General features: G+C 32.9%; 2 protein-coding genes across 2 annotated transcripts in view; both read right to left on the reverse strand.

Annotated features, from left to right (window-relative positions):
* Positions 1 to 14,055, reverse strand: part of LOC118742760 (aldehyde dehydrogenase, dimeric NADP-preferring) — a 92,943-nt gene that overhangs the window by 58,903 nt on the left and 19,985 nt on the right. The window lies entirely within an intron of this gene.
* LOC118743812 (protein wech) overlaps positions 10,438 to 14,055 on the reverse strand; it is a 30,919-nt gene continuing 27,301 nt past the window's right edge. Inside the window, exons 2-4 of the mRNA XM_036476575.1 lie at positions 11,659 to 13,592; positions 11,389 to 11,541; positions 10,438 to 10,636 (exon numbers count right to left, since the gene is read on the reverse strand). Of these exons, the coding sequence (XP_036332468.1) occupies positions 10,466 to 10,636; positions 11,389 to 11,541; positions 11,659 to 13,592 (2,258 nt within the window). The 3' untranslated portion in view covers positions 10,438 to 10,465. The remainder of the gene's footprint in view (positions 10,637 to 11,388; positions 11,542 to 11,658; positions 13,593 to 14,055) is intronic.

Raw genomic sequence — 14,055 nt, forward strand, 5'->3', positions numbered from 1 at the left:
TTGTTTTTATAATTTCCCTTTGTAGTTAGGTTACAAATGCCTTTAGTTCATACAATTAGCGCTAATTTGTACTTGAAATTTGTACTCAAATTGCTTTTCAATAAATATTTATGCGTCTCGTCCTCATATGTATGTAAGTATTTATGTAGTTTGTTTAACGCTTCATGATCATCGATATCAAAAATTTTCAAATTCGAATTACGAATTTTGCTTAGATACGCAGAGCGTATGTACTAGATACTCGTAGTTTTTTGGAGTTTATATTAAATTTTGTTTACCGCTTTGCTCGTATGTAATTAAAAATGTAAGTATATCGTATATATTTATCATTATACAATATTTAGACATAGTTAGATAGTTATATATTTGACTTAAACGTTTTAGAAAAGTATTTAGTTTTCAATTTAAAATGGTATTTTATAGTTAGTACTTTTTTTATATAACTTTGTTTAAAAAATTATCTTTTTGTTTGGCGTTTTTCGCGCGTTTACTGATTAAATCGATTTAAAGTATGTATTACTCTTTTTAATAATTTTTTTTCTTTTGCTTTTAATACTTTTTAAATTTAGTTTAGAAAGTTTTTTTGTTTAACTTTTCATTCAGTACATATGTATGTACTTCAAATTATAATTGTTTAAAATTATTTATTTTTTAACTAGCGTACAGCATTCGATATTTTAGCTTTTGTTTAGCAGTAGCGGGCCGAAATCGTAACTTTACTAAATTTATATGCATATAAAAAGCTAAAATTCATCTTTGCGCAACATAATTGATAAAAATTTATATATTTTTAGAATTATCATGAGCTTCAAACGAAATAAAAAACTGTTAGCTTTGCGCAATCCAATATGACAAATTTTGTTCAATACAGTAGGCCCTCGCTTATGTGAACTCCCAATCTAAAGGAACACTGATTTCTTGATACCAAGTTGAAATTTAATATTTTATTAATAAATTTCTAACGATTCACATACAAATGGGTCATTATTTTGCAAATCGTACAGGGTTAAAATCACTTTTTTGAAAGGCACCAAAATTATTTTTTGGTAGTACTTTCTCGGAAATTCAGTCGACACCTACTTATATCGGGAATTCAGACATATGTACATGTGAATATTTTTGTTCGGATGGTTTACCAGACTTTTCCAACCTTTGGTTCCACTAATCGTATTTTGCCCTTTTTTATTTTAAATGTTGAAATGTTTGCTAGATAACTGCGGCCAATCAGTATTTTAAGTTGTAAATGTAAAAAGAAGTTAATGACAGCTGATTTTCTTTAAAAAGTTATTACATACTCGCACCCAAAATGGATATAACGCAAAAAAACGGCAGGTTTCCGCGGTGAGTCTCGTGTCATTTTCGCTTTGGCGTGTGTTTGCAAGCAGAGCAAATTTAATGGCGTCGCTGTGGGTGAAAACCGAAAGGCACGTGACTTACATCAGGACTCGTTTAATATTTCTGGAACTATAAGAGACCCAACCCTAGTATAAATTAGCAAAGACGAAATTGCGATTGGCTCCGTTGAACTATTCATAACTATTGTGAGTGTCGACTGGTAGTAGATAAATGACTATTATTCGATTATTGCTCTTCCATGGTATTGTGAACGTCGTTGTCTCGTTCATTAAATTAGTGTGAATTAATTATAGGCGATGATCCTTCTACAAACAAACAGTTGAAGAAGTATGAGCGTTTTATTCACTAACGAATTGGTTTTAATTCTATGTGAGCGGACGGGAGCTCTCCAGCGGTACCACAATGGGCTCACTAGGCCTAATTGTGCCTCTCTCCTCTATTGGTTGCAGGCAGTCACTTCAACATAGCCTAGTCCAGACATAGATTCACTTCATTAACAATAACAAACAGGGGTTAACACTACCGGCGGTAAGTTTCACCGGCTGTACAGTATTCTGGACAGGAGCAGCTTAGAATTGCTGTAAAGTGGTTGGATAGAGCGAGCGTTACATTTCCGTCTAGTGCTTATAAAGTTTGGGGTGTTTGAGAGAAAGATTTTGCGGAAGATTTACGGTCCTTTACGCGTTGGCGACGGCGAGTACCGCAGACGATGGAACGATGAGCTGTATGAGCTTTACAACGATATGGACATAGTGCAGCGAATTAAAGTACAGCGGCTCCGCTGGCTTGGTCATGTCGTTCGAATGGACACCGACGCTCCAGCTCTGAAAGTATTCAACTCGGAACCCGCTGGTGGTAGCAGAGGAAGAGGGAGGCCCCCACTGCGATGGAAAGATCAGGTGGAGAAGGACTTGGCTTCACTTGGCGTTTCCAATTGGTGTCAGTTGGCACAGAGGAGAAACGACTGGCGTGCTTTGCTGAACTCGGCCAAAATCGCTTAGGCGGTTACAGCGCCAAAAAAGAAGAAGAAGAAGCTTATAAAGTTTTCCTATAAGACCTAGTTTAGATACCTACTAGAAAAATTGTACAACGTATGCTTAGGGTGGTATTATCACTTGCGAAGCGAATGAATTTGGCGAAGGGAAAGGTTTGGAGAAGCGAATGGCTTGGCGAACATAACTAAGGACCGGTTGTTCAATGTCTGGTTATCACTACTTGCCGGTTAAACATCATTATCGACGTTTTCAATATGATGCATATAACATGTGATCGATAAAGCAGTCCTTGTATTTAACCGGAGCTTCTACCTCCGATTTGTGTTAACCGGACATTGAACAAACGGTCCCAAGAGTGTTCGCTTGTACAAGCTTGTGCAAGTTCTTTGCATCGCGAACACTCTTAATCCCTTCAAAATCTTAATTAATTTTCAGCTGAATATTATTGCACCAAGCTTCCATAAACGCTTGTGGGGTTTGTCCTTAAATTGGTTTAGCTATTGGTCGTGTATAGCGCCATATTTAGTGCCCGAGTGAGGATGAGGTCACCCCTATACTGATAAGTTTAAACAATTTTGTTTTGTTTTTTTTTTCAAATTACTTTAAATTAGTTTTTTTATACTTTGTGTAATATTAAAAAAAAAACTTTCGTAAAAGTTTCAAGTTTTCTAATTGTTTTCATAAAAATTATTGGAAAAAAAATAAATCGTCCAAACTTTTCAATATATTGTGGCCTTATCATTACGTCGGATACTATTAAAAAAAAAAAATTAAAACGTATGAGCCTACCGAGGATGTCATTTCTACGATATACATTCTTAATATTCCAAAATTTGCCGGAAGGACAGTTTTTTTTTTTCAAAAAGTAAAGTTACTATTTTCTTAATAACAGCAAAATCAACTATTAAATATTAAATGCTTCACCCTGTGGTTAAATGAAGTAAAAACTTCTCATGATAAGCCTAATTTCTCGTTTTAACATGCACGTTCTATATTTTTAGCAAGTAGTTTGACCTTAATGTTGCTTAGTACGTTTTTTAAGCCTCATAATTTCTTATAATTTTGTTATTTGTTTTTGTTGGTCAACCGATTTAGAAACCTACATAGATAGTAGTTTAATTCGAATAGTTTTTAGTTAATGCAAAAGTTTGCATATAAAACCATTTTTTGTGCGCACAAAGTTAATTGGGAAAATAAAATTCGCTATAACGAAATTAATTTAATAATACATGAGTTTTTCAAAAACTACAATTTGTACTAAAACAATCGATTTGAGGTTGCACAATATGACAATAGTCAAAATTATATGCTTGTAAGTATGTTGGATATACGTTTTTAATTTAATTATTTACATACATACATACATAAAATTTTAATAAATATAATAATAGTAAAATTTCTTTTATATGTAGTATTTGTATGTATAATTGTATTAATTGTATATTTATGTAAGCATACAATGGGTAAACACTAAAACAAAATTTAGCAAAAATCTAAAAAAAAACGAAAGCGTTATTAGGTGTGTCGTTAGCTACTAGAGGACACCAACAATTTTTTTCGATTTGTTTTCGATTTTGATATTCTTCCAATATGCATGTATGTATGTATGTATGTATGTATGTACATATTTTTTGTTTGTTGAGAAGCCTTTGGCTAAAAATTTGCGCACTATAACTAAAAATACATATAAACAGTCAATTTAAAATACATATAAATCATACTACGAACTAACGGTAAATGAAAATGTTGCATATTTTATACACATACTAAGTTCTACACATTTTCAAATATGGCAATATTTTAATATGTTTGCAAAGCAACTTATGCACATTTTAAGAAAAATAAAATACAATTTTCGCCTCTCGCGGACTCGTTGGCGCAAGCCGATAAAACCAACCCACTTGTTGCTATCATTCAATTATAACTTAAACTATCAACTATTGGTTTTGATTAGTACAAAAAAAAAAAATTATAGAAAATAAAGCAGAAAAATCTGTAACTAGTAAATAAGAGATGGGCGCGGGGCTAAATATTAAATTTTGATCCCGTCTAACCTGACAATAAATTCTTAGGCCCGTACATATATCATCACTAAGTAAAACTCACCTGGTTTTCAAGTTAATTTTTAAGTAATAATAATATTTATACATATGTATGTATGCCAAACTGAATGATCCAGCTTCTTCTTCTTCTGGTTTTTCTGATTTACTTGGCTGTTCGTTTTCGTTTAAACATAACATAAAAAATATTAATTTTTATACAACGCTTTTAAGGAATACTTGGAAGTTTCTGGGTTTATCTGGAGTGTCGGGAGAGGATTTTTGCCCCGTCCCGCCCGCAAATTTTCAAAACCCTTCCCGAAACCACCCATCCCGACAATTTCAAAATAGTCTCGTAGTTTCCGCGGGTTCCGGTATTCCGCGCCCATCTCTAGTGACATTCTGCGAACGCTTTTTTTTTAATTTTGTTTCCGCAAAAGGGTTCTATATTATAAATACTCATATATGTATTAAACTTGTACTCGTACTTGTCAATTTCTATAGCGGATACAAATAAACTCTATACAGTTGCAACAAAAAATATCTGTGTTTGCATTGAGTTAGAAAATAGTAGTACCAGCTTTGGCATTTTGAATTCGTTATTAATTTTTAGTTTGAGATCAATTCTTTTTATGCACTTTTTCTGTGAATAGTATTCATTATTTTATAGTAAAATTTGCGGCTTCAAAATTTCGATGGAATTTAAACTGTTATTGATAACCTTAAACTTTGGAGGTTGTGGTAAATTTTAGAGCATAGCTTTAGCAATTCAATCTCCTAGTATTTTCCAACAACGTTTTTCATTATTATTTGCTTTTTTTCGTTCAAAGGTAGGGGTGCTATTTTTCATGGAAAAATTAACAGCTCCAAGGCCTGGTTAATTAATTTACAAACACCCTGACATTTTCAACTTATTAATAAAAATCCATTTTCGCATAACTTAACCTAACCCCAAAACAACCGCACACTTAGAAAATAAGCATTTGTCTTTGTGTTATCACTACGAACGGTAACTGCTAAGTTACTTACATATCGTCGTCTCAGAAAACGGATGTCGAATGTTACAAAACACGGTTTTGAGAAAATTGACTTTGAAGTTTAAGGTCGAATTAATCCGAAACTGTACGGTAGATTTTTGTAACTTTTGAAGGAGACGTAGTTGGTGTTATTAGTTTTGATTTTCCATATTTTTACATTTAATATCTCTTAACGTTAATGAGAAAATTTACTTTTCATTCCGTATACATTTGTCGTAAGTAGCGTTTACTCACCACTTTGTTTTGTCCACAGAACATACGACAATAGTAAAGTATCTATTTCAACGACGATGGTATAATTTGATGAAAAAACCAGACATATTTATTAAATAATGATTACTTATTAGAAAAAACATAACAAAAACATAATCATGTATTTAATAAAAAAAATCTGTACATCTCTTATGCTGTAAATATGTTACGAACATACGTTTTCTTTATATAAAAACAAAAAACAATACTTAAATTCTGTCTTTTGTACATTTTTATTTCTTTCATTTCATTGGAGACTCAGTGCAAGCTAAAATTTAAAAATTTAAAATTTTAAAATTAGTTACTTAGTTTAATTTTCAATTTTAATTGTATCGTTATAGTAGAGGACCATCGTATTGTCGTAAGTTCAAAGTTTTGCGATACATACGACAAATGTTTTATGATTAAAAAAAGATTGCATTTGTATGGGAATTTGTCGTATGTGCCACATACGACAAATGTTTTATGATTAAAAAAAAGGTACGTTTGTATGGGAATTTGTCGTATGTGACGCATTTTCAGCACATACAACAAAAGGCATACCCAATCATTAATATTATGTAACATACGACAAAATGCGCACGAAATATCTCAAAAACTAATGGAGATATAAAAAAAATGGATTGTAGAAATCGAAAGAGCATGTCCAACTTAGTAAATCTGCATCAAAATCCCAAAATCGTCATTTTGCACATTCGTCATCCGTTTTCTGAGGCGACGATATAGCAAAAAGCGCTGCGTGACGAGAACGAAATTTCGCTAGCGGTAGATGTGTAGAGTATGTATGCCGTTAAACAAAAAACAAATTTGGGTGCTTCACAAGTTGTCGTATTGTCGTATGTAGTAAAGTTTTTAACGGCTAAATAAATGTTCAGAGGACTTGGAACCACAACCAACTATTTTTTAAAGATGTGAAGTTTCATAATAAGGCTTTTATGGAAGCTTACGAATCCCTTAAGTATAGTTTTAGTTGTTTCAAATTTATGGCATACAACAATACGACAGTATACAGCACTTTGGAGATCCCTAAATACATATAACAATATTGTGAAATTTATGAAGGGTAGCAGTCTACCGGATATCAGATCGGATATCCGAATCCGTCTCTTATTTTTTACAAATTTCTAACTTTTTAAAAATTCTAAAAAATCAATCGAAATTTTTAGCCATTTGAAACTCGTACTTTATTCTACTAGAAGTGAGCAGTCCACTTGCAAACAGCGTTATGTGATTTTATAATAGTAAGCCATAAATTTAAAAAAAAAAAACCTCTACAACAACCAGTAAAATCCAAATTGTATCTTTTTTTATTATCTGAAAATTTGAGTAAATAAGAGTCTAATAACATTATAACACAAAATCGCAGTATGGTAGTTTTTGTAAATTTTATATAAAAAATTAATATAGCGAGTTTTGAAACAGTAACTTTTACATAGCTAGCTTGTTTTTGCCTTTCGCGTTCTCTCTTCCACGAAGAGAGTAGACACCAAAACTACCACGTTTTCTTGCAGGTTTCTAAGTTCATCAGAAGATGGAGACTTTTGAACTTGTATAAATACGTACAATAAATATTATAGCGACTTTTGAAAGTGTATATATTAGAGTGGTTCATAAAAACACTATTTTTTTTAAATCCATAAACGCTACATCAGAATATTGTTATTTGTGTTAAAAACAGACACGTATTTTTTTATTTTGAAATAAAAAGTTTTCTTAGAGGTCGCGCTGGTCGGTTTTTTATAAATATGCTGATGTTCTCAATTTTTTTTATTTTCTTGACATGTTAAAATGCAGCTAAAAATGTGGTTTTTACATATAATTACTTTGGTATTATTGGGGAACTTTCCCTTAATTACACACCTGTCTTGAACAATTAGAATGGGTCTAGTTCCCGAAAATGTGCTCTTGAAAAGACACTAGTAAAATTAAAACGTTGATACTGAACGATTTACGCATTGTCATGGGTTGGAACTTGTTACCAGGGGGTTTCTATGGTTGCTAATTAGGAATCTGAAATCAGTTTTTCGAAATTCAAAATGGCGGATCCAAAATGGATCTAAATCCATATTGAAACCCTAAATTGCTTGTAAAAATATTAATTGCGCAACGTTATACGAAAATAGGTTATTATGAAAAAGTTAAGACTTTTGGGGTGTTGGAAAATTTTTAACCATAGTTTCGTAAATTTTTTTAGTAAATTTAATGGGCATAAAACGAAACCTCCATAGTCTGAGGCTAATATTATTTCATTGTGTTTACTAATTATTGTTTCGTAAGTACCTTGAATCATATTTCATATAAATTCTGTACCCAGGTTGAAATCTTGCTGTTAAACGACATTTTTTGACCACCCACTTTCTTTCGTTAATCATATTGCAACTGTATGTTTTTTTGTTAGTTTTGTAAATTTTCTTTGTCATTTTAAAAAACAGTTTTTTTTTTTAGTAGCATGTATGTATGTAGGTAAGTATGTATGTATATTATATACGTTTATTGCTATCTGTTTTTAAATTTACTTTACGCTATTTTAATCGTTTTGCTTTTTGTTTTTTCATTTGTGTTTTACAAAATGTGGTTCCATCCATCTGGTTGTTACCAGAAATCACAAAAAAATTGTTTTTCGCTACATATGTTATGTACTACATATAAATGTTTTTTTTGTTTTGTTTTTCCTTATTATTTAAAGTCTTTCTAAGAGCCATGATCTTTCGATCACATTATAAATGTATGTCACAATATTTGTTTTACTTGCTTATTAAGTTATATGTTTTATGTTTTTTTTTTTTTTTTTTTTTTTTGTTTTGCAAATGTGTAATGAGACTGTGTTTTTTTCAAATGGCAATAAAATAAAATAATTATTAAATAATAAATATGTATATAATAGAATGTTCATGCTTGCAATATCGAATGGCAAATATTTTTGGAGTGTTGTTTGGTTATTTTGTTGTTGTTGTTGTTGTTAAATCACGCCTTACATGGAAATATTCTATAAAAAAAGTATGCGTACTCGAAATGTATGTAAATGGAATTATTATTGCATTTAATGCTTAACTTCTTTTGTGGAAGGACTTTTAGTGGAGTGATAAAGAGTTCGAATATATATTTAATTTTGAGTTATTTTTGTTTTCTTTTAGTTTTAGTTTCGCTTGAGTACGCTTAACGTTAACGGTTTACTACCCTAATAGGTACGATTTTTACTCAATTGAATCAATTAATTTCGCTAACTTAAACACTAAGTTTTAAGCTATTTAAATATGTATAGTATGCATGCATGTCTGTATGTATGTATGTTACGTTACGTTATACTTATGCTAATATACATGTATGTATGTATATATTTTTAATGATTTGTGGCGTTTTTAATACGTTACTATTTAGTAAACCTTAGTATTTTGTAGTTGCGAAAAGTTGAAACTCAAGTCGACATCCTCAAAGTGCCTTCCATCCGATGTTTTCGTTAATACAATTGTTTACTTTTTGTTTAATATACACTTATTTTAAAAATCGTATGGATTTTATTAGTTTTTATGCGCACTTACACACTAAATATTTTTACTAATTCCTGTTAAATTCTAATGAACACAATCAAGTGAAGTTTCACTTAAACTCTGTCGAGATTGGTATTTGGAGCGTTTTACAATTTAATTTTACATACATAACTACATATGTTACACATACATACTAGACAGATTTATTTGCCGCCTTTGTTTGTTCTTGTTTGTTCTTATTATTATATATTTTTTTTTTGCTTTTGATTTTCTTTGAATTAATTTTCGCTCAAAATTGAGTTTTCATATTTTCGGTGTTTTAGTCGCTTTGGTTGTCAGTCTTCTTAAAAAAGTTTAACCAAAGTTCCACACAAGCATATTCACGTTATTACAAACAATTAATACAATTATTTTAAATAAAAAAAGAATATAGTTTTCACACATTTACTTTGGAGTCCGTCACTACATGTTTAATTTACGTGTGTATGTAGTCGTCCTAATAGTTGTAGTGATTTTAAAATTTGTGCGCTCGAATTTTTTAAAACATAAGCGCCTTAATTCAGTCTCAATTGTAAAAAAAAAAAAAACAAAGCACAAAGCACGTATGTAGATATTTCTAAAAATAAATATTAAACATGCAATTATTACATTAAAAAAAAAAAACAAGCAATAATATGTCTAAAATTATTAATGTTTAAAAAATATTAAGTTGAACTAAACATCTAAAAAAACTAAACTATTAGTTTAACTAGTTAGCGTACGACATTTTCACGCGTGCCGTAAAGCAGACTTTGTCCTTTTTTACGGTATTTGTTTTGAAAAAAATTCCTTAGAAGAACTCCTCGACATGCCGTATCAGTCTAGTACAGTTCATATTTTTGTTTTGGTAATTACACATATTACTTGTAAATACATGCATAATTTAAGTATGTAATTGAATGTAGTAAGCAGGTATATGTACGAATGAATGAATGAATGAGTAAATGGGAATTGAGTACGATTTTTGTGGGTTAAGGTCGAATTTTTGTGGATGAATAGCGCGTGTCAGTGAAGGTAAGTGAAAATTATGTTAAACATACTTCTAATACTATTTTGTTTTTGTTTTTACTGCATACATACCAGGTATGTATGTTATATGTCTGTATGTATGAATATACGTACATGTTTATGGCAATGTGATCGTAACTTTCAGTCAAACAGTTTCAACAGTTTTGCGTGCGTTTTCACTGCAGTCCAAAAAAAAAAAATTGAAAATATTCGAAATGCGAAATACGCGTTACATACTCTTAACTAGTTAATTAGAAAACGTGTACAAATCTTTTATAAGGATTGGAGCCTTCTTTGGAATCTGGTGATAATTCGATTAGGAACACAATTCGACCATCGGGCATTAGTGCAACATCGCAGGTGCGATCTTTTTCGTCAAGACTGGGCGGCATTAAGGGGTTTATCGATGGACGTATTTCAATCTGAAAGGAAATGAAAATATTATTAGAAAGCAAAAAAAATGAAGAAGTGATAGCTAGTGGAGGGAGATTCTATTAACCTTAGAATGGTAAACACCGCCTATGAGGCTGCCATTATAAAAAACGAATGTTTTACCTTTATAAAAAAAAATTATTCCAACCAAAGCAAAAATGTTTTTACTATGTTATTTGTAACAAAAATACTATTATTTTTTTATTATCTGAAATATGTTACAGTCATATTAAAAGATCACATTTTGTACAGAGATTGTTTGAAAAAATTAAAAAAATATATATTTCCATTCGATATATTTGTGTAAAATTTCTTTAGCTTATAGATTTTAGATCAAATTATCCTATTACAAAAGAATATCAAGTTTATGGCTTAAAAAAATTTTGCTATTAAAAAATTACCTATACAAAAAAAACTTTATTGGTAAACATTGCCTCATAGGCATTTAGCGGGTATTGTGTTTCATTCATAAATACCAGAGACTAAAAGACATGGCGAAATAAAAAAAAATTTGTACAAATTTTGTTATTTTATGTTTATAAAAGAAAATCTGCGGTCTTATTGAATCACCCTATATTTAAAGGGCATCTTAAACTACCCGAATGGCTAGTTGATCCTGGAAATATTGTTTGGGAACCATTGAAATATTGATTTAAAGGAAAAATGGCATATCTCGAGATAAGTTATTTTAATAAAATGCCACAGATTTATATAATTTCTAACTTTGAATGCTTATACTTACGCTCCATAGATATTCCAGGCTAGGACTGTAAACAATGATGCGTTGATTCTTAGAATCTGCAACAATAATGCGTCCATCGTCGTCGCAGCAAATACCAGAAGGGCGGTTAAATTCTTGGAATCCTGAACCTTCGTGTCCTTTGGCCGACAAGATCTGCAAATGCAAACGATTTTTATAAAGTAATTCTGACACATACAAATACGAGTACATCCACACATATGCATATATGATATAAAAATGTGTTTATGTGAAGTAAAGATTACCACCTACCTCATTGACATCCGGATCGATTAAATACAAGCAGTGATTGTCGAAGTCCGAAACTATAATATTGCCAGTTGGTGTATAACAAACACCGCGTGGCGAAGCGATTCCTTTATTTGGTCCATGCGTGTCGAATACGATTTGACGTATAAAGCGGCCCTCCGAATCGAATTGCTGTATGCGATGATTGCGTGAGTCGGTAACAACAATTTGACGACGTGAATTAACAGCCACATCCCATGGATATTGGAATTGCCCATACTCTTTGCCATAGCTACCGAATTTCAATAAATATATGCCAGTCGAAGTGAATATTTGCACGCGATGGTTGTCCTTATCAACGACGATGATGCGATTGTCTATATCTACACAAATGCCAGCCGGCAAATCGAACTCTCCATTGCCAACACCCTTGCGGCCGAACTTGAACTTCAATGTGCCATCTGGATTGAAAACTTGTACGCGATTATTACGTCTATCGGAGATCAATACATGACCCATTTTGTCAACGCACAAGCCCCACGGACGGCTAACTTGCCCATCTTCGTGACCCTCGGTGGCAAACGACAACGAGGGTGTATTGGAATTGCGCGCCTTCACATGTTCAGTGCAACCGGGTATGGCCTGCGTGCTGCGCGGTGCACCAAAATGCAAATTCGGTGAGCTACGCAAAACGCTCAATTCCCATTCCAGGCCTGTGCTTTGAATGCCACAAGCGCTACTGCCACGTACGGGCAACAATGGTGAAGGAATGCTACGGAAACTGTTCTCGCGTATGAATGGACGGCGTATGTTAGTAGGCATCGCTGCAGCGGCAACAGGCAAACTGGCGCTAGGCATGGGCATAACTGCTCCCGCGCCAAGATCGTTAACTGAACCGCTGAGTATGGCGCCACCGCCCACCACTGGTATATTATGCTCATCGACAAGCACAACTGCGCCCTGATTTCGTATCTCCTGCAAGATGTTGTAGTCTGGTGTAAGGAATGCAAATACCTCCTGTTTCGGCTGCAAATCCTTGTATATGGCTGCAAATTGTTCAAGTTGACGTTGTCCATTTGAAACCTTCATTGCTATGTCAATCTGATCCATGCGTGTAGTATTTTCCGAAATCTTGTGCAACATATCGGAGGTTTCGGCGAGCCCTGAGAGAGCCGATTTCAAGCCGGCCATTTGATCGTTTAGTATAGCTAAACGGCGTTGGCGCAATTTTTCAACGAATTCCAATAAGAAACGTTCGCGATCCTCTATGGCAATTAAGAATTGCCTAAATGCTTTGCGTATATTTTCACTCAATTCGGCACAATTACGTTCGATGAGTCTTATAAATGCCAAAGCTCTATCAATGCTACTCTTAATGCACTTAGTGCCAGTACGGCTACTTTCAAGAGCCGATTTAATCTTATCATTAGCTTCATCTACGAAACTTTGTATCGAAGCGTAGTTATGTTCCTTGTGTTCGTGCAGGGTGCAACATTGGCAAACTAACTTTTTGCAAGAATCACAAACATAGCGCAACATTTCATTGTGTAACTCACAAACGTAATTGGGTGACGGAGCGCTCAAGGTAGCAGCAGAAACGCCGCCGGTGGGCGAAGTGCCAATTGGTGTGGGCAACGAAACAATTGAGTGATTTGAGGAGAGGGGGCTATTGCGGTGATCACGCAAACAGCCATTGCACATAAACTCATTACACTCAATGCAACGAATCGAAGCATTCACGTCACACCAACTGCAGCTGATGCTCGAATTATTGGAGGACTCTGGTGACATTTTTGGACCACGATTCATGTGTGGTGGTCTAGCCATGCCAATACCGCCGAAATCGTTGGTTGTTGGCTCTAACCCTCCGAAAAAGTTATTAAAAAAGAAATCATTTTGAGGTGGCGAGCTAGAAAAAATATAGAGAAAAAAGTATGTATAAGTAAGAGAATGGGGTTCTTTTTTATAGACAGTTTTCGATGAAATTCAAATCTAGAGATTTCGGACACATACACGAATGTAAAAATATCGATGTATACATACATTGTATCTAGCTAAGTACACTTACTTATGTATCATGACGACGGTCATAAGGATTTCTAAGATTTATGCTAATTATTGAAGGGTCACCACTTTCTAGAATCTAGATGTTCTCTTAGATTTTGACTTTGGCTTTGTCGCAGCTCAGTAGCTATTTAATTCGCAAGTTATTGACTAAACCACGTAAATTTCTAAAGTTTATTTTTATATACACACAGTTCCTGTCGCTTGAGTAGTGCCCTCTTTTCATCCTCAGTATTGACAATTTTGCTTTAATATTCATTTATTTTTATAGAAATATGGCATATTCTATTACAAAAACCATGCAAGTCAGATTTTCAGACTTTATAAAACATGTATAATTCAACCACATTTCAACAA

Source organism: Rhagoletis pomonella, unplaced genomic scaffold, assembly GCF_013731165.1.
Source record: "Rhagoletis pomonella isolate Grant_MI unplaced genomic scaffold, Rhpom_1.0 Rhpom_scaffold_00007, whole genome shotgun sequence".
In the NCBI taxonomy this organism is placed as follows: domain Eukaryota; kingdom Metazoa; phylum Arthropoda; class Insecta; order Diptera; family Tephritidae; genus Rhagoletis; species Rhagoletis pomonella.